Genomic DNA, 20104 nt, shown 5'->3' on the forward strand with positions numbered 1-20104 from the left:
GGACATGTGGAAAGAAAAATGGAAGGGAAGAGAAAAGGGGAGAGAGAGAGAGAGAAGGACCAAGTGTTACAACTTGTGAGGTGTTCTGTTTGGTTTTTACTTTTTAATCTTTAAATATAGAAAAACAGGCTTTGGTTTGAATCTCAAGGAAGCAGAGAATGGGATGGCTGTGGCCTTGGGCAGGGAACTCTTGTTGAAAGAGACCTCCACTTGGTGGTGGAGCAATCTCCTCCTGCCCCCGTCTCACTATCTAGGTTACCCAAATAGCCAGGAGTCTCTGCAGCAGCCAGGAGAGTGCCCCCTCCTGCCCTACATCTGGGAGCTGAGTGTCGAGGGGGTAGTAAAGGATGACTCTCCCAGTTCAGTTGTGTCCATCCCATTCTTGCTGGCACAAGAGTGGAATGGGGAGAGGGGCGTATGCCCTTGCTCATCCTGGGGATAATTTTTGGTTATACTGAGAGTTAGGAGAGAGAAAAGAGACATCCTTTTCTCCCTGCCACTGATCCTAAGAACAGGGCCCAGGAGACCGGGGATGAGAGGGTGAATCCTGCTAGCGGGGAGAAGGCAGCATGACTTGGGGGCTGAGGATACCCCCTGTTATCAGGCAGCAACCCACCAGTTTCTCATAGGACAGGGACCTAGGAGCCCCTGAGAGCCCAAGTAGGTCACTAGAGTGAGGAAGTTTGAGAGGTGGGAGAGAAAGAGAGGAATTTTGACCCATTCCCTTCCCTGGTTCCCAGTTAGGCACCTGTGGCTCCACACGTGTCAGAGACAGAGGATTGCTGACCTAGCCTTGGCCCCTGAGAATATAAAGTTGGGGCATTCCAAGGAGAGAAAAACCACCACTGAGTAGACAGGCAGTTTGAAGAGAGTACAGCAGTGTTGGGGGTTGTTCGAGGAGAGAAGAGAGAGAGATCACACTGGAGAGGCGGATCCCGAATGTGGGCTTTGGGGAACTCTAATTCCTAGTGGGATGTCAAGAGGACCCTCAGTCCCAGGGTGCCTGGGGAGAATTTCTTCAGCCTCTCCTACTTCCAAATGAGGGATTTCTTCATTTGATCAGGAGTTGTGCAAGCTGCCTAAGGTGAGAGGGCACAAGAGGTATGGAGTACCAGGTTGAAGGGTCCCAGAGAGCAGAGGTAATGCCACAGAGCTAAGGTAGGAATAGAGAGAGCGATCAGCATCAAAAACGGAAGAATCAGATACGGCAAAAGATGAGGACCTAAATCAGGAAGCCCAAGGCCTCTTAGCACTAAGAGGAGCTTCCTACTCCTGGGGCCGTTGGAGAAAGCGCAAAGAGACAAATTAGGCCTAAAGTGGAAGGGGACTGGGCAGGAAGGTGGGGGTGTGGTAAGTGATATAAGTTAAAAAAAAAAGAAGCAAGAAAAAACTCAACAAATTGTATTAATAAATAACTCAGTGAGTATGGTGGGATGAAAGGAGAAGAGAAAAAGGAGAAAGATGAGCAAAAGACCTGTTTCATCACAACGCTTAGATCAGTCAGTGGGGAGGAGGAGCACGGGTGAGGACGGGTCAGGGTCAAGGGTGAAGTCAGGTAGCCAGTGGTGGGGGCTATACAACCCAACCCCTAGAGACATGGTGAGGACAGGGCTAGCCTCCGCAGGCAGGGCAGTGGAGTGGTGGACGGAGGTGGGGCAGGAGGTCACTGGCCCACCTTGTGCTCCCCCCGGACAATGTGGGAAGAGAACTCGTACCGGTCCTGGCTGTGGTGGCCACAGATGTTGCACTCGAAAGGGTCTCGGAAGCCGTGGCAGCCCATGTGGATGGTGAACATGACGTGGTCCAGGAAGAGGACGCGGCAGTGCTCGCACTTGAAGGCCTTCACTGGCTCGCCGCTCTCGCCCACTACCCGGAGCACTTCCTTGGACGGGCCTGGGGTGCCCCGCAGTAGCCCCTCCTGTGGCTTGGGGTCCTCTTTGGCGTAGGCAGGACTGGGCCGGCCCACCACGATGGTGGGAGGAGGCTGGGGTGGGGGGCCCTGAGGGAGTGACACCACCCCCCCAACTCGATCTTCGTGGTTGCTCTCTGTATCTGTGGAGTCCTGGCAGCCATTGCTGGGGGAGGCCCCAGGGTCAGTCAGGGGGCCTCGGGCCCGGTAGAGGAGGGGACCTCCATCAGCTAGATCCTCGGGCCCCTCACCTGCTTCCCGGGAGCCCGGAAGCTCCAGTCGGCCAGGGAGGGGCTGCATTTGAGTGTAGACAGAGCTGATGACGGGCGTGAGTTCTGAGATGCAATTGGTGGGCGGGAGGCGGAGGGGACGCAGATGTTCGGCCCCCACGAAGGCCAGAGAACCTCCGAAGCCAGGCTCCAGGCTGTGGTGTGCCACCAGCTCCACGTCTTTCTCGTAGCCGCCCGAGTTCACATCGTAGGGGAGGTCTGAGAGGCTGAAGCGCATCTGCTTCTCACCTGTGGAGAGAAGGGTCTCAGGAGGGCTGACTCTGGGTAAGTCCAAGCTCCCCTAGGATTCCTTCTTTGTTTTCTTTCCCTGGGGATGTAACATTATTCACCACCCCTCATTTACCTCCCACAAGGTCAGGTCCTCTGCGGGGCTGCTCCCCAACCCTGGGGTATAATCTTAGAGAAGGACTTGGTCCCAACCCACTGGTCTTGAAAACTTACTTCCTTCATTGCTCTCCACAAAGAGAGCTAATGGCCGTGGACCCCCATAAACACCTTTTCTCTCTGATTCAAAGGGCCCTTCTCTCAGTCCCCATAATCTGACTCAAAGGGCCCTTCTCTCAGCCCCCATAAACAGAAGTCCTTACCATTTTCAAAAACTGGAAAAGCCTGACCCCTAACCCTCTCCTTTTACAACCATCCTGAGAGCCCTCAACTCTGACCCATCTTCCCCCTCGTGAGGGATGTTCTCCTTCTTTACTCCCCGCCCCACCCCCCATTCTGGGGATACATTCTGAACACTAAGAGACCATCAGGCTGGTCTCTTCCACCCCAAGCAAATCTCCAGACCCAGTTGGTCTAACAGCCGCCAGTGCTAAGATTTAGACAAGTGGTGGCTTCCAGTTGATGTCTCCTCTCCAATTGGACTCTTACCTACAAACTTCTGGGGGGTGGAACGCTTGCGTTTGGTGAGGCTGTTGGCCAAACGGTCAATGAAAGTTGGCCTCTCAGAGGATGAGTGCAGCATGGAGTCTGGCACCATCTCCAGGTCCCGTATCTCATCACCTGGTGGGAGGGAGCAGGGGTGGGGTGGGGAGGGCACAACAGGCAGGAGCATCTGAGCAGGAGAAGCAGGGGCCCAGCTGCCTTTCCCTGGAGAAAACCAGCAGGTCAGTAGCTGAGGAAGGTCATATCGGATGCCTGGGAAATGGCACTCTGCTTACTGCACCCCATCTAGAGCTCACTACAGCACATTTCTGGTGATGTGGAGACAATTACATGCATCTGACCCTTGACTGCATACCTCCTGTGTGCTCTCTCTCTCTCCCATTAGACTGACAACATAGATGAAATCCTCCCTACCTCTGGATCTCCCTGCAGCACCCACCACAGGGCTCTGCACCAACTCGGGTGCTCGGCACATTTATTTATTCCGGAGATCCCATCCCTCTGTGAGGGTAGGTGCTGGGGTCGTCCCTGTCCTGCACGCCCTGATGGTCTTGCCTGCGGCCTCACCTGATTGGCCAACCAGAGCTTGGGCTTCAGTGCTGAGACTCTGCAGGTAGTTATGGCACCGCTCCTTGTGCTCCTCCAGGGTGCTCTGCTGTTTGTAGCTCCGGCCGCAGTAGTTGCACTTGTAGGGCTTGCCCACCGTAGGGGAGGAGACTGCAGAGGAGAGGGAAGAGAGGGCATCAGAGTCACTGCTCGCTGGTGCTGCAGAATCATCCAGGAGCAGGTATGCATGGGAGTGAGGAGGAAGGGACGTGGCTCAGTTGAGTTCTCTGGCTCATCTTTCTTTCCCCAGCTTCAGCGGCCAGCGTGAACAGACGGTGGAACCTTGAAGAAGAAAGACAACGCACCGGGATGGGAGGAGAGAGGGCACATGGCTTCGGACTGTTGGTGGGCCTCAAGATGGCCACGTTGCTGTTCAAAGGAAGGAAGGACCCGGGGACTTTGCAGGGGATCATCCTTGGCAGGCAGGCTGGCCCCACCCCAGGATCTCAGAGTCTGGGGCCCAGACTGTGGTTTAACCTTTCCATGTGGCAGGCGGGTGTAAGGGCTGTTTATCAGACAAGGGGATTTTTTTGCTTACGAACTATCTGCTTGAGTTTGGGGGAAACTGGTGGGCTGGGGTGACAGAAATGAGAGCCCTCAGCTCTGCCAGGGTGGGGAGGGGCATGTTCACTGACCTTTACTTATATTTTTACCTCCATGCCCGGCCTGGTTTTAACTGCTCAGTTTTCTTTTTCGCTACACTGAGATATACCAAGAGAGCCCCAGAAAAACCATCACTGATAGAGAAATTCTGAGAAGAGAAAAATAAAGAAAATAACCAGAGAAAAGTAAAGGAAGAAAACACCAATTTGGGGGGTCTTCGTTTTTTTTAAAAAAAAAAAACAAAGAAGAGGTTATAAAGATTTTGTTTCCAGTGATAAAAATAAAAGGTTGGGAAAACTGAGATCAACACTTCCTTTGAAAACAACTTGAGAGAGGATATTTGTGAAAGTATGTTGCCACTACTGAGCAGGGAGACAGGAGAGGGTATCTTCAGGAGGCTGGTAATTACTACCGGCCTCTGCCCCTACTGACACAGGCCTAACCTGGGCCTAGACTAAGTCACCTACTGCCTTTTTGCTCTTTTTCTGTAAACCCAAGCGGTTGGGGGATAAGATGAATGCCGTGGTCCTCGTCCACCCAAGACTCTTGGGGAGATGGTCTAACATCTGGGAGGGGAACTCCCTTTTCTTTCCTATAGTGTAGGCTGTGATAGAAAATATCTCACAGAGATGAGACCCAACGCTTAGATCAGTGTATCTCTGTCCACCTGTGTCCCTAAAACGTCCTATACAACAACATCCAGTGTCCTCCCAGCTGGCTTCGCTGTGGTTGGTAAGAATTCTAGGGGGCCAAGCCATCCTTGTTCCAAACCAGCAGGGGGAGCCACCCTTTTCCTCAGAAAAGGAGTCTGACTTGCTCGCACCTACCGCTCACACCTGCCATTAACTGGATTCCAGCGAGGCTGTGGAATAGCTCTGTGATAATAACATCTACCTTGGAATTGTTATGAAGATCACATGAGGGAGGAGACACATGTAAAATATTTGTAGATTATAATGCCTGAATCAATAATGATCTTTCTCCCTAGTTCTCCACATACATAGAGAGAAAGGTCTCAATTCCAAAGTAAGAGAATCTAGAACAAGGTAGGTGGCTGGGGAAATCTGGAACAAGAGGGTGGTGAGGTGACTGTTCTGGCCCTTTAAATCCTGGCCCAGGAGAGTTTAAGAAGAGAGAAAAAAAACAAGGAAAGTTTCCAAGGACAGACCCTACTAATTGTTTCCCCTCTGCCCTTCTTGCTTCCTTTTCCCAATCTTGAGCTCCCTCCTTCCTGCCAGCTCAGCTCCTGGCCTTTTCCCAAGTCCAAGTCAAAAGCTTAAAACTTAGTGACAGGCTTCAAAAGTGCTGTCTGTCCAGCTGATCCAGAAAGATCTTGACTTAACCTGTCTTGGTTGGGGCTAGGAAACCTGGTTAGTCCAGGGTCCCTGGCAGTGTTCCCAACACTGACCTCCAGGCACCCTCTGGATTTGCTCTTGCCTCTAGGAAGGTAACAACCTCGTGAGATGGGAAACAGAAATGGGATACTCTTTCCCTAGGTTTCCTTTCTTCCAGTTTGAGAGGCCTGCGGAAATTTACAGGAACCAGCCGGAAGTCTCAGGGAGGACAGACAGAGGTTGCCAGAGACCTCTGGTGTTTGTGCGGGGTGGTGAAGATGGTGACAGGTGTGGGGCTGGAGTACATGAGAGTGGAAGGAGGGGTGTCCCTGGTGCTCAGAAGGGAGGGTGATGGGCCCCGGATGGTTCTGGCATCATCATGAATGTTAAAAGCCAAGTTCGGGAGGGTGACTATTGACAGCCAGGAACATCACCCATGCCCCTCTTGCTCCATGTCGCAGAGCATGGCAGATGTAAAATATCCCATCAAAGAGCCCCAAATGCCCCGGGGCCTGCTGCTCTGTTCTGGGAGTGCTCTGCCCCCCTCAGTGGTAGACACTGTAACCCTCCAACACTAGAGAAGTGGCTGAGTTCTATTTATTGGGTGTTCCGGACTTGCGGCCTACCCGAGTGTGTGCGGAGGTGGCCAGTGAGTGCGTCGCGCCGGCGGCAGGCATAGTTGCAGAAGGGGCACTTGAAGGGCTTCTCCCCGGAGTGCAGCTTGATGTGACGCAGCAGGTTGCCCTTCTGGGTGAAGGAGGCACCGCACTGGTTGCAGTGGAAGGGCCTTTCCCCTGTGAGGGGAAGAAGAGATCACAGACGAGCGAGGGTGAGGAACTGTGAAGGTTGAACCTAGTCCCTTACCCTCTGCTCTACCCAGCCCAGGGAAGGAAGGTGCTCAGAACACATTTGCAAGGCAGGGCAGTACCACACACACACACACAAATGCTGCTTGAAAAGGACCCCTTGGGTACAGTCTCACCCTGAGAACTGGACTAGAGGTGTGTGGCAGGGCAAAGGGTACCAGGCCTGGAATGCTGGGCCTAAGACTGTTAGCAAGAACTGAACCCCGCAGGGCCTGCTCTGCCCCAGGAGCCTGGAGCCCAAGATAGCTGTGAAGAGGCTTCTGTTTTCCTTTATTTAAAAACTCATGAGACAGGGACTTCCCCTAGTGGTCCAGTGGTTAACACTCAGTGCTTCCACGGTAAGGGGCACAGGTTTGATCCCTGGTGGGGCACTAAGTTTCCACATGCCAACTGGCATAGTTAAAAAAAAACCCATAAGACAGAAAAGCCCAAACAATACCTTGCTGGACTATAGGATTGTTCTTTTTTGTAAAAAAAATTTATTTATTTGGCTATGCCTGGTCTTAGTTTCAGCACTTGGATCTTTGCTCTCCGTTATAACATGTAGGACCTTTAGTTGTGGCACCTCTGAGTGTGGCATGTGGGATCTAGTTCCCTGATTAGGGATCGAACCCATGCCCCCTGAAGTGGAAGTTTGGAGACTTAACCCCTAGACCACCAAGGAAGTCCCCTATAGGACATTTCTTGAGGCAACACGTCTTCTCCTCCATCACCTCCTGAGACAAACACCAGCTTGCCTTTATAACTATAGTTGAGGAAAATGCCAGGAAGTACAGGTGTTGATGGAGTCCAGATTTCACCCCTCACCTTTTTTTAGCAGCTAGAAACAGTGCTGGGAGAGACCTCCCCTTCCTGAGATGACCCCGCTTGGCCTGGGCCTGGGGCGCCTGCCGTACTCACCCGTGTGGCTGCGCTTGTGCACCATGAGCACGTTGGGTCCAATGCAGACCATGCCGCAGACGTCACACTTGAGCTTGCCATTGGGCAGGCGGATGCCCCCAGGGGAGTGAGGCTCTGGCCCGCTTCCATCACAATAGCCCAGTGGCTCCGACAAGGAGTCTTCCACGATCACACTGTCATCCTTCTCCAGGAGACGCTCGTCCGGCCCCAGCAGTCTGCTCGACTCCTCATCACTGTACATCTCCACCTTGATGGAGTTGGCTGGAGGGTGGGAGCGTGTTTAGGATAGAGACAGACCAAGGAGGGAGCCTGCCCGCGGGCCAGAGAGGCCCTCCTTAAGTCCCAAAGGCTGTCTCCAAGCCCTGAGACATTCAGGCTTTAAGAGAAGCCAATCTCCTAAGTATCCTGGGTGGTGCTATGGGGTCCTGCTGGGACTTGAGACAAGCTTTTGTCCTCCTCTCCCACCCACGAGGTAAACAGGTTTCCAGAGGAAAAAAGTTGGGGTACATGGGATGTCTTCAGTTACTGGAGAGAGGAGGAGACTAAGGGGAGCCTTTTCCTCCACTCTCTTGTCATTAAGGAAGATGTCTGGCTTGGCCCCGGGCAGGAAGCCAGGGAGTAACACTGGCGGGAAAACGGTCCTATGATGACGGAGACGGCGGGCTGAAAAGAGAGCAAAACTGGAAGACAGACATAGCTCACGTTATCCTCCCACCCCATAGGGCCTGACACCTCTATTCCCCTCTGTGAAAATCTGGAGAGGGGAACTGGAGGAGGGAGGAGCCATTGAGGAGAGAGCTTTGGCTCTGGCTCTGACCTACATTCCTGGCTATTCCAACCATTTAGAGAATGTCACAGATCCAGGGCCAGCGAGGAGGGGCAGTCATGGGGACCCTGTCTGGCAGGAGACCGGCGGGGGTGAGGAGGGGATTCTTCTCATCTCTATTTCCTATGTAACTCCAGCTCATGACCACTTCCATCTGCTCAGTTCCAGAGTTTTTCTTTGGAGCCTTTACCTTAATCCCACCCGTGCCTCTTTCAATTCCACCCTAGTCATAGGCAGTGAAGGTTCACCCCCTCCTCAGAAGTCACAGAAACCCTAGACATGGAGCTCCTTAGTGCTGTTAGGTACTCTGGGCCGGAAATCAGACGGAGGCAGTGAGCGGGAAATGGCTGCCATGGAAGGCGAACTGAGGGCCAGACACACACTGGGTGCCCAGGGCCCAGAGGCTGGAGGCTGCACTTACCACTGAGTGAGCGGCTGGGAGAAGAGTGCTGGCTGTTGGGGGTGCTCACTGAGGGCCCCACTGGGGCCCCGAGGAATTCCTTCTCCAGAGACGAGTCCCCGCTACCTTGGAGGAGAGAACAAGAAGGAAGGTGAAGCTGCAGCTCGAGCCATTTTCCGTCTACGCCTGATCTCTTTAAAGTTCAGTTACATTTCACAAACATTTATCTTGTAGCCATGTATGAGGCAGCGTTGTATGTAGGGCACCATACCTCATGCCCTCGTCAGCCTGGGTGCCCGGCGCTGACTTCTGCGAGCTCAGTGGCTGTGCCTTGCCCACCCTACCTTCATCTAGGCCTGAGGGGAAGAGCATCACTGCCTGACGTCCACAGGAAGCAGGGCTGGGGCTAGGCGGGCCGGGGTGGAGAGGAAAATGGGGGCCTTGCGAGGGAGGCAGTTCAGGACAGACGTTCTTCCCTACTGTTACTCTCTGGAGCCCCCGACACCGGATTCGGGATCTGCAGGAAGGGCGGCTGGAATTGTCCCTGAATCTAATGATAATAATAGTAATCATAATGATAGCAGCTAACATTAATTGAGTGCTTACTACATGCCAGGCATCATTCTATACACTTTAAAAGAATTATCTCATTGAATCTTTACAACAACCCTGTGAAGTAAGGGCTGGTATGATCTTTAATTTTACAGATGAGGAAACTGAGGCACAAAAACAGCTCTGTTACTTGTCCAAGGTCACAGAGCTGGTAGTGTTGGAACCCGGATCTGATCACAAATAATAAGTACCCGTGTCCTTAACCCTCATCTGTGTAGAGCTAACTGGGAGTCACTGTTTCAGAAGGCAAGACCTGGGTCCATCTCACTCTAAAATCAGCAAAAATGTAGCTATTCTAGAAAACCTCCATCTGATAGTATTCCAATCACATAGTTACTACTTGACATTTCCTTGACAGTGAAATAATCAGTGTATTCTCAATATATATGCATTTTAATTTGTTGACAAATAGCTTTGTAAAAATACTTTCTAAGAGTGTCACGTATGTTTTTAAAAATCAGATAACATACCTGAAGGTACGAATCATGTCTTTAAAAAAAACCCTCCTCCCCACAATCTTCTGCACAAATATACATGTGAAATAAAACACATGTAGATAAACACAGACACGGACATATATCACATAGGTAGATAGACATAAAGAGAACATACCTATGGGGATAAACACTGGGCTAGCCATCTACATTATTCGCTAACATGAACATGCATAGATGTGTGCACACAGGTCTAAATATGGAAGACAGAGAGAGAGAGAGAGAGAGAGAAACCCTAAAATTCATCCCTAAAGTCCACCTATTAGCACTTTACCCAATTTCCCAGCTATGCACATACTTACTTTCACAAAATAAAGATTCCATTATAAAATGGTTGGAGTCTTGGGCCTGAGGCAAGAAATCCGGAACACACCCTCCTGAGGGATCCCTCTCCAGCTTTGGTCAGTGGGAAGAAAACAACCACTCAGGACTTTGGGACCATTTCCCATTCATCTCCTCTACTAAAAGTCCCATTTCCCCCACTCTAGCCCATCAAAGCCTGAGGACATTTATTCACTACCTATCGAAGAAGCTTTATGGCTTGAAACCAAGGTTCCCCAGCTGTGGCTCTTTAGATGAGCCGTGGTTATCTAAAAAAAAAAAAAAAATGTTGCCCCCTATAAATACCACACACATATCACCAAGTGAGCATCTCAGAGCTGTGGGTTGAGACCTATAGACTCAGACCCAGTTTTTAAAATATGTCCTTTTAACTGAGTAGGGTTTGCTAAGGTTGGAAGGGCTGAAAGGGCTGACTTGTCCTAAATCACTGGATGTTAGTAATGGGGGAAGAACAGGGCTCCGGGGCCTGGTGCTAAGTCCGACCCTAAAAGAATGAGTGAGATTGCTGGAAATCCATCACTGGTCCCAGCCTACTGGGCTGAGGCTGCCTCTTGGGGCCTGGGGCTTGATATATGGGGAAAACATCCTTAAAGGGATATTTAGGGACAGTAAGGGGGAAACATTCTCTTCGGCTCTCCCTCTTAAGGCCTGGGTACAGGAGGAACAGTTACTTCCAGGGTCACACCTGTAGTTCAAGAGGCTCTTTGATGCCATTGCCCTCCCTAGGACACAGGTAAGAGGTGAAACAGGCTCAGGTCAACTTTTACGGGACTAATACCTGAAATAAATCCATTTCAGGGGTTAGAAAGTCTTCGGGGGCTCCAGGGATTTTGAGTTTTAGCCGGATGGTGAAGAGAACAAGAGTCCAATTTAGGAAGTTTAGCAGTTCCTCTCTCGGCCCCAGAAAACCCAGAGAGGGAATTTCAAACGCCTGGGACTCCCGAGAAATCCCAGACTATCAAAGCCAAGAATTAGGGTTGCCCTTAGGTCTCAGAGAAATTTTCTTGGTTAAAGTCATCCTAGGTTGGCTGAATCCAAACCCCCTGGAGGGCAAAGCCAAATCATGAGGTTCACATCAGAGGAACCAGGAGGTGGGTAAAGGAAAAGCAGTAAGGAGAGAAAGGAACTGGAGCAGTGTCCCACCAGCTAGATGTGTTTCCCAGTTGAGGGGGCCCAGTCCTCGGGTCCTGCTGCCCTTCCTCCATTCCTCCAAACAGAGGGAGGAGCCAGCTGTGGGGTCCCAGAGCCTCCACGCTTTTCTGAAGGGACCTCGTCCTAACTGCTTTGCCTTCTTGACCATGGGCTCCAGGGGGCGGGATGCTAGCCTGCTGGCAGGGAAGAGTGGGGACAGGAGCAGAGAAAGACGCCCATCCCCAGCTCTATTGTGGGGAGGAGGCTGAGGCCCCTCGCATCTCAGTTCCAGGCAGAGGCATCTGCTGTCGGGGGACCCTTCTTTACCTAGGTTCTTTTATGACCCATTCCCACCCCAGCCTGTCTCGGCATTTCATCCCAGGCAGCTCTACATCTGTCCCCAAGGCCTAATCAAGATGTCACCACAAGCTTGCACTGACCAAGTCGCAGCATTTGCTTAGCAACACCAAACACCCTTCCCCATCCTCCTCAAGTGTGAGGAGGAACGCCCCCTCCCCCGCTCCACACACAGCCCCCAGTCCTCTCCCTCTCCTCAGGCTCGGGGAGTTGTTACTGAATTGGCTCCCGAGCCCCAGCAGCAGCCCCCCCTCCCCGCCCCCCTCCACTAGCCACCTTCTGCCTGAACTTACATTATCCTTCCCTTGCCGGTGAGACCCTGGGGTGCGAGCGCGGCCGCCGCCTTGGAAACGGCGAGCGAGTGCGGGTGGTGTGTGCATGTCTGCGTCTCGGTGGCAGGCAGGGGTGAGCCCAGCCACTCACCTTCCAGGAAGCGTGGATTCCTGGAAGTGAGGGGAACCGCCGTCATTTCGCAGGCAGCGGCAGCGGCTCGGTGAGCAGAGGCCCACGGCTGCAGCCAGCGAGAAGAACTCAGCCCAGGGTGTCTGTGTGTGTGTGTGTGTGTGTATGAGTGTGTGTGTGCGTGTGTGTGTGTGTGAGTGTGTGAGAGAGAGAGGGAGAGAGAGAGGGTGCGAGAGGTGGGGGGGAGAGAGAGAGAGGGAGAGCGCAAGCAGCACACGCTTGAATGTGCCTGGGGAGGGGGCTGGAGAGAATGTGTCTGTGCCTCTGGTGGGGGGGTGGGGGGGGTCGCTAGGCTACAGCATCCCTTTCTCAAGACGGTGAAGGGCTTGGGGTGGGGGGTGCACTGGGAGGGAGGCAGATGCTGCTGCCCTCGTGCCCAGCAGACAAAGAGGAACTGCACAACAAATGCCTGAGAGACACAAGAGTGTGTGCAAGAGAGAGAGGGAGATGGATGGGCCCGCTGGGTAGGGGGAGAAAGAGGGGGGCCCCAGGGAAGGCCCAATGCTTTGCCAGCTGGGGAAGACAAGGCCTCAGAGGTCATGGGGCCCAGGACAAGGGGCAGCTTCAAGGCTCCAGATCAGCAGAAAGCCCCTCCCCCACCAAACTCAGGCCCTTGTCTTCCCTCCTTTTCTTCCTCCTCCAGGAGGGAGGTCGCTCTCCAGATTGGGGGGGTTGGGGTGGGCGGGACTAACAACCTCCCCCTTCCTAGAAGCCAGAGGGCCCTGCACAGTCTGATCTCGGGGCTAGTGTTGCACTGTGGCCTGGAGCCCTTTTGGATCCCAAGCAAAGTGCTGCTCCGGTCTCCCCACCTCCCCTCCCATCCTGTGCCCCTGGGGCCCCAGCCGCCGACAGCCCTGGATGAATCCGCCCTCCATCAAGACAAGGCCTCGGCTCCCTTCCCTTCCAGAAGAGCTGCTCACGGCCGCCGTGCTGACCTACTTTGGAAGACTAGATTTTCTGATTCCAAGAATTAGGGGGTGGGAGGGGCTGGGAAACTTTGGGCTGCCTACCTCTGGACCCCTTTCTTCCAAGGTTCCCTTAAACATTTCACAGTCCCAGAAAACTTCGAACAAGCACTGCTCAGTCAATTAATTGTATGAGCTGGGTTTGAGCAACTCAGTTTCCCTAGAAAGATAGGGAGTGGGGGCAGGGAGAGCATCTGTGTGGTAAATGAATGGACTCCTCCTTTCTTCCCTCTCTTCCTGCCCCCCCACCCCACTGCCCTCGACCCACCCCAGGGAATGATCTTTCCAAAGAAAGAGATAAGGAAGGAAGAGGTGGACTTTCTGGAATTGGTTCTGTGTGGCGAAAACCTCTTTGGAGAACAGGAGAGATTCCCCCTTCATCAGTTGGCCAGGCAAGGGAAAGTCCCCTGTGTAGAGGCAGAAGAGTGGTGGGGGCAGGGGTACGGGGGCAGCTCTCAGGAGACCCTCACATGGACTGTCTCAGCCATGTCTGGTCCTGCAGGGGCTGCTTTTCAGAGCTCATGTGAGCCCTTCCTTGACTCCCAGCCCCCCTCCCCTAGTCCCCATCCCTCTCTATGGTAGCTGCTGACATCTACAATTCTCAAAACACAGGTGAGTGGTTTCTGGCCTCCACTTTCATTCAAAAACAATCCTTTGCTGAGGACTCTTCTCATCTAGGAAGTGCCAACCTGCTGAAAGCCGGGAAAGCTTGGTTTCGTAGCACAGTGATGCCAATACACTCAGTTTTCTTCTAATATCCAATGTTCTCCAGAGATAGGCTGAAAAGTGCTCCATGGGCTATTTCCTCAGCTAGGTTCCCAGTTTCTCACTTGCCTGCCTTAGGGTAGGGACTAGTTTTCCTCTGAGTGTTCTCAAGCTCCAAGGCAGGGTCCTGAGAACAGGTGTTGCTCAATAGTGGTTTTCTGAATAGGCCCACCTCAGCAGGAGGCAGGAGGATTGGCTGGCTCCTTAGAAGAGACATGACTTTAGCTCCAATAAAGTCTCTTTCAACTGAATCAGTCCACTTGATCCCTGTTACTCTGTCCAGCATGTAGCAGGTATCAAATGCCTGTACCAATTCCAACTCCTTCCCTCCTTAAAAGAGAAAGGGGTCAGAGTCAACTTATCTTGACATTATTTGGGTGCTGCCAATAACTCTCATATGTGTGTCTGGCCCATCTTGCTATCTCCCTTAGTGCATGCCCATAATTCCTCCATTGGTCCCACTTTTGAAGTAAAAAAAAATAAACTATAGGTCATTACTACAATGGTGCTTGGATTACTTATGGGGATACGTGTTATGTCAAAACCCAATTCTGGATTCCGTTATTTCTTACAATCATTTCCTGCCTCAAAATTCTAATGGTCCCCAAAATGCTTCCTTCCCATCCCAGAGACAAATTCTGTCTTAGGCCATTTTCTACACCCTCGGAGAGAGAGCCAAATGAGGTTCCTCATTTCTTTTCATCTTGTGAAACTAAGAGGATCGTGATTACTTTCATATCCCTAAAAGCCATCCATACTACAAGCCGGGACCTCTTCTGCCTCATAAGAGTATTTGGCAGGTATAAAAAGCTTTATGATCATGGAAAAGATAGGGGGAGAATTGGTCTCCCTCTCTCTCTACTTCAAATGTGTAAGCTCTTGGCCCACTGGCTGAATTCAGACTGTAGACAAATTTGGCTTACCCCATGGAACATTTCTTAAAATACAAAGTTATTATTTTTAAAGGGAGACATTCCATATAAAATCCTGATTTCTGATTTCTTTTGAAAAACTGGAAGCTTTGGCCACATTGGAGACACATTCCAGTGGACCCTGCAGAGCTGTTGCTCCTTGAGGAAGGACATGTACTCTCCAGTCCATGACTGTCCCCATTACTCTCTTCTTCTGCTCATTATCTGAGCCTACTTCACTCTGTTACATCTTACCTGGCCCCTGCAGGCCTCTGAGGTTTGAAACCCTGGGTGTCATGTTTGGTTAGTGACCTCAGCACAGGAGAAGGAACCAGATCTTGCTTTCACTACTTTGTTTCAAATCTCTTCTCTCTAATAGTCTCCACTCACAGTACCCCTCTTATTTCCTTCCCCTGCTCCTATCCTCCAAGAAGTCTGGGAAGAGAATCACTTTTTAGGGAATGTAAAATTAACAAAACAAACCACTCTATCTAGCACTGCCAAAAGTGACAGTTTCAAGACTGCGGTGCACTGGAAGGTCATGTGCTAAGCTGAAGGCTCTCCACTCTGCTCCACAGGAGAGCGTGCTCCCAGCCCCTGACAAACAGAAAGCACAAGAGGTCATACCAGACATATAGGAGCGGCCATTGCAGTCTTCTATGTCCATCTTAGACTCTGCTGGAAGAGAAAACAGCTACTATTAGAAGCTAGATCTGGAAAGGAAGTAGTTTTTCTCTCTCTAACATCCTGGAGTTAGCAAGAACCCTAAAGGACCACTTAAGTGTGCTCTGACCCTATTCTAACAAAGCAAAACCTCAGACTTTGTCCTGATGACAAAGACGATGTACCCTGACTTCCAAACCCCAGGGTCTCCTCTAACTCCCAACTTCTGCAGGGTTCCCCAGTCTCTCAGGTGGAAGCGCTGTCTCATTCCGAACTGGTCCCTGATTGCGTTGTTTGGAGAGCAGACCCTCTCTCTGTAAGTGAAGCGGATGGTGTAAGAAAGGAGACATGTTACAGCTCAGCGCTCACCAGGCAAAGAAACAACCCCACAGAGTTGCTACACTTTGTTAAGAAGGGAGTAGTAATCTAAGAAGTTTAGATTTAGTCATTCAAGGCAAACATGCTTGGGTGGGGGGAGGAAGAGGGACAGGAAAGCAGAAGATAGAGAAGAGTGGTCCACCTCAGGTTCAGAGAGGGGACATTAAATCCTTAAGTGGTTTCTTTTACTTTTTGTCAATTACTTTGCTACCTTTATTTTTTTTAAAGGGGAGTTGAAGGGGAACCTGAATTTAAAATGCAGGTTAGTCTATTTGAGGGAAGGCAAACAGTAATTGGCAGTAGAGTATTAAACAATCCAGAAGTGAGGACAATTAAAAGTGATAATTTGTTGCAATGAATTATCTCCTTAGGAGCCTGTGGGAGGAGAAAAAAAAAAATCCCTATTTGGTAGAAATTTACATACATCCATCTCCTATCTAGAACAATAGTAGATGTTCAGAGCAGTGGAATTCATCCTTACATTTTCCAAAAAGTGAAAACCAAAAATGCAAAATTTTGAGAAAAGTATTTGAGAATACTAGCAACAGTCTAGAAGAATGGAACTTAAAGTTTATTAAATAAGCAAATATAGTAGTAGCATTGGCTAAATAGGGCTTCCCTGGTGGTTCAGCTGGTAAAGAATCTGCCTGCGGTGTGGGAGACCGGGGTTTGATCCCTAGGCTGGGAAGATCCCCTGGAGAAAAGAAAGGCTACCCACTCCAGTATTCTGGCCTTGAGAATTCCATGGACCATACAGTTCATGGGGTCACAAAGAGTTGGACACGACTGAGTGACTTTCACTACATACATCTAAAATTGCTTTCACCAGTCATCTAATGAAAAATATATACCCCAGGGGCAGATTTTGGGGAGCTAGAGTGGGGCAAGGAGAGCTAAGAAGGCCTTCCTAAATGAACAATGCAAAGAAATAGAGGGAAACAATATAATGGGAAAAACTAGAGATCTCGCCAAGAAAATTGGAGATATCAAGGGAACATTTCATGCAAGGATGGGCACAATAAGGGACAGAAACGGGAAGGACCTAACAGAAGCAGAAAAGATTAAGAAGAGGTGGCAAGAATACACAGAACTATACAAAAAAGGTCTTAATGACCTAGATAATCATGATGGTATGGTAACTCACCTAAAGTCAAACATCCTGGAGTATGAAGTCAAGTGGGCCTTAGAAAGCATTACTACGAACAAAGCGCTAGTGGAGGTGACAGCATTCCAGCTGAGCTATTTAAAATCCTGAAGATGATGCTGTTAAAGCGCTGCACTCAGCAAATTTGGAAAACTCAGTAGGGCAACAGGACTGCAAAAGGTCAGTTTTCATCCTAATTCCAAAGAAGGACAATGACAAAAAATGTTCAAACTACCGTACGATTGCACTCATTTCACATGCTAGCAAGGTTATGCTCAAAATCAAGCTAGGCTTCAGCAGTACATGAACCAAGAACATGCAAGTGAACAACCTGGGTTTAGAAAAGGCAGAGGAATCAGAGATCAAACTGCCAACATTTGTTGGATCATGGAGAAAGCAAGGGAATTTGAGAAAAACATCAACTTCCGCTTCATTGACTACCCTAAAGCCTTCGACTGTGTGGATCACAGCAAACTGTGGAAAATTCTTAAAGAGACAGGAGTATCAGACCACCTTACTGTCTCCTGAGAAACCTGAAAGTGAGTCAAGAGCAAAAGTTAGAACCTTACATGGAACAACTGACTGGTTCAAAATTGGGAAAGGAGTACGTCAAGGCTATATATTGTCACCCTGTTTATTTAACTTCTATGCAAAGTACATCATGCGAAATGCCAGGCTGGATGACTCAGAAGCCGGAATCAAGATTGCCAGGAGAAATATCATATCTGGAAATCAGATATGCAAATATATCAGTCTAACAGCACAAAGTGAAGAGGAACTAAAGAGCCTCTTGATGGGAGTGAAAGAAGAGAGTGAAAAAACTGGCTTAAAATCTCAACATTCACAAAACTAAGATCATGGCATTCAGTCCCAGACTTCATGGCAAATAGAAGGGGAAAAAGTGGAAGCAATGACAGATTTTATTTTCTTGGGCTCTAAAATAACTGTGGACAGTGATTGCAGCCATGAAATTAAAAGACACTTGCTCCTTGGAAGGAAAGCTATGACCAACCTAGACAGGGTATTAAAAAGCAGAGACATCACTTTGCCAATAAAGGTCTATATAGTCAAAGTTATCGTTTTTTCTAGTAGTCACATATGGATTTGAGACTTGAACCATAAAGAAGGCTGAGCACCAAAGAGTTGATGCTTTTGTATTGTGGTGCTGGAGAAGACTCTTAAGAGTTCCCTGGACTGCAAAGAGATCAAACCAGTCAATCCTAAAGGAAATCAACCCTGAATATTCATTGAAAGGACTGATGCTGAAGTTCTGATACCTCGGCCGGCCACCTGATGCAAAGAGCCAACTCACTGGAAAAGACCCTGATGCTGGGAAAAAGGAGAAGGGGGCATCAGAGGGTGAGACAGATACCATCACTGACTCAATGGACATGAATTGAACAAATTCTGGGAGATGGTGGAAGACAGAGGGCGTGCAAAGAGTTGAACACAACTTAGTGACTGAACAACAACAGAGTGGGGCAACAGAACAGCCTGAGCTGCTATCAGGATTCTTGGGTCTCTTTGAAGGATCTCACTGAAGCAAATGGGTGAAAATTTGGTTTGAGTGTACTACTATATTGACTGAAGGTGAGGGTGGGGGGTTCTGGAGGGCACACATCAGGAAAGTATCTATTATCCTGTCTCACCACCCCCACACCTCTCATAGTTCTTGTCTAGTGCTGAGAGATATCATGCTCTAAAACATCTCACGAGAAAGCCCGAGACACGGGGCTTTGCTTCGCTTCACAAAGCAGTTCTCCCTAGATTTCATTAGAGAGATTTCTAGTCTCACCTAGGAAGCCTGGATGTGGAAGAAAAAAAAATTCTCTAGGTTTATTTCCAACTCCTCTTTTCTTGACATCCTCCCTGGTATGGACTGAGCTTTGGGGCCAGACTGCTGCTAAGTCACGTCAGTCGTGTCCGACTCTGTGCAACCCCATAGACGGCAGCCCACCAGGCTCCCCCGTCCCTGGCATTCTCCAGGCAAAAACACGGGAGTGGGTTGCCATTTCCTTCTCCAATGCATGAAAGTGAAAAGTGAAAGTGAAGTCGCTCAGTCATGTCTGACTCCTAGCGACCCCATGGACTGCAGCTTACCAGGCTCCTCCATCCATGGGATTTTCCAGGCAAGAGTACTGGAGTGGGGTGCCATTGCCTTCTCCAGGCCAGACTGCTAGACCATGCCAATAATAAGTGGTTCCTTGAAGGGTCCCTTAGGGGCAATGATAAGAAGAGCCCAAGTCCACAGTGGCTAATGAACTCTCTGGAATTAGCCTAGAATTTCAGTGGTTAGAGATGCAAATATGAGGGAGGGCAGTCCCGTACTTATGGGATCCCTTTCATTTCTGAATCATTAGCTACATAATTGCCCTTTGGGATTTTGTAAAGCTCAAGATGCCACAGGTTATTTCCCTCACACACACACACACCCCAACGCAGGAGAAGCAAGAGTGAAAGGTTTTTCCCCATTTTCTGCTTGGAGAAACAGGCTCAGAGCAGCTAAGTGACTTGTCTCAGGGCTCACAGTGAAGCTGGAACAACAAAAGGAACCCCAGTTTCCTGTCTCTCTGAGGTGTGCTTTTTCCATTAAACCGTCTTACTTCCTTTCTTAAGCCAGGGTACTCAATGCCTTTGGATTTTCTTGCTTTTCCCTGGTTCTAGTATCAATTTCCCTGGTTCTTACATCTTTTCCTTTGCTGTGATCCCCATGGGAGTGGGGTCTGTTACTTAAAAGAAAAAGCCAGTTGAGCAGGCTCTATCGGGAGAAACATCCTAATGGGATTGTGTGTTTGTATGAACCCGGAGCTAGAAAGGCAGTAGGTGGGCAGAGCAGTTGAAGCATAGCATTCAGTTAGTACTGGCTCAGGAAGTGCATCTCATTTTTGGACACTTGTCCAAATGGTCTTAAACCAATTTCCAGAAGGGTCTGAAGGAGTTGTTTTCTGAGTTGAACTTGGTTCCTGGAAGTAAACTGAGCTCTTCTGCTTAATTGTTCTCAACAGGTGCTCTATGACACATCTTGGGCAAAATCTGTCTTTAGCTGCCTCCAACTGGTCTAAATGCCAAGTCGGGAGCCCTGGGAGTCGGATGGAATTGAGATTCTGCTGCTCCTGATTCTGGTATTCTGAGAGCCAGGAGCACATCAGGAGACGTACTTCACTGTTTGCTCAAATCTCCAGGCAGCATATCCGTCTCCACCTTCCCATTCCCGGTCCCCCAAGAACCTCCTCCCTTCCCTGGCCTGCCAGGCCTCTC

General features: G+C 50.0%; 1 protein-coding gene across 1 annotated transcript; it reads right to left on the bottom strand.

Annotated features, from left to right (window-relative positions):
* Positions 1 to 1663: 1663 nt before the first annotated feature.
* Positions 1664 to 15328, bottom strand: IKZF4 (IKAROS family zinc finger 4). The gene is made up of 7 exons (XM_068971457.1): positions 15289 to 15328; positions 8644 to 8748; positions 7397 to 7657; positions 6257 to 6424; positions 3655 to 3804; positions 3073 to 3204; positions 1664 to 2427 (listed from the first exon to the last, which is right to left on the bottom strand). The coding sequence occupies exons 1-7, from the start codon at positions 15326 to 15328 to the stop codon at positions 1664 to 1666; spliced, it is 1620 nt and encodes a 539-aa protein (XP_068827558.1).
* Positions 15329 to 20104: the final 4776 nt, after the last annotated feature.

Source organism: Capricornis sumatraensis, chromosome 4, assembly GCF_032405125.1.
Source record: "Capricornis sumatraensis isolate serow.1 chromosome 4, serow.2, whole genome shotgun sequence".
NCBI lineage: Eukaryota > Metazoa > Chordata > Mammalia > Artiodactyla > Bovidae > Capricornis > Capricornis sumatraensis.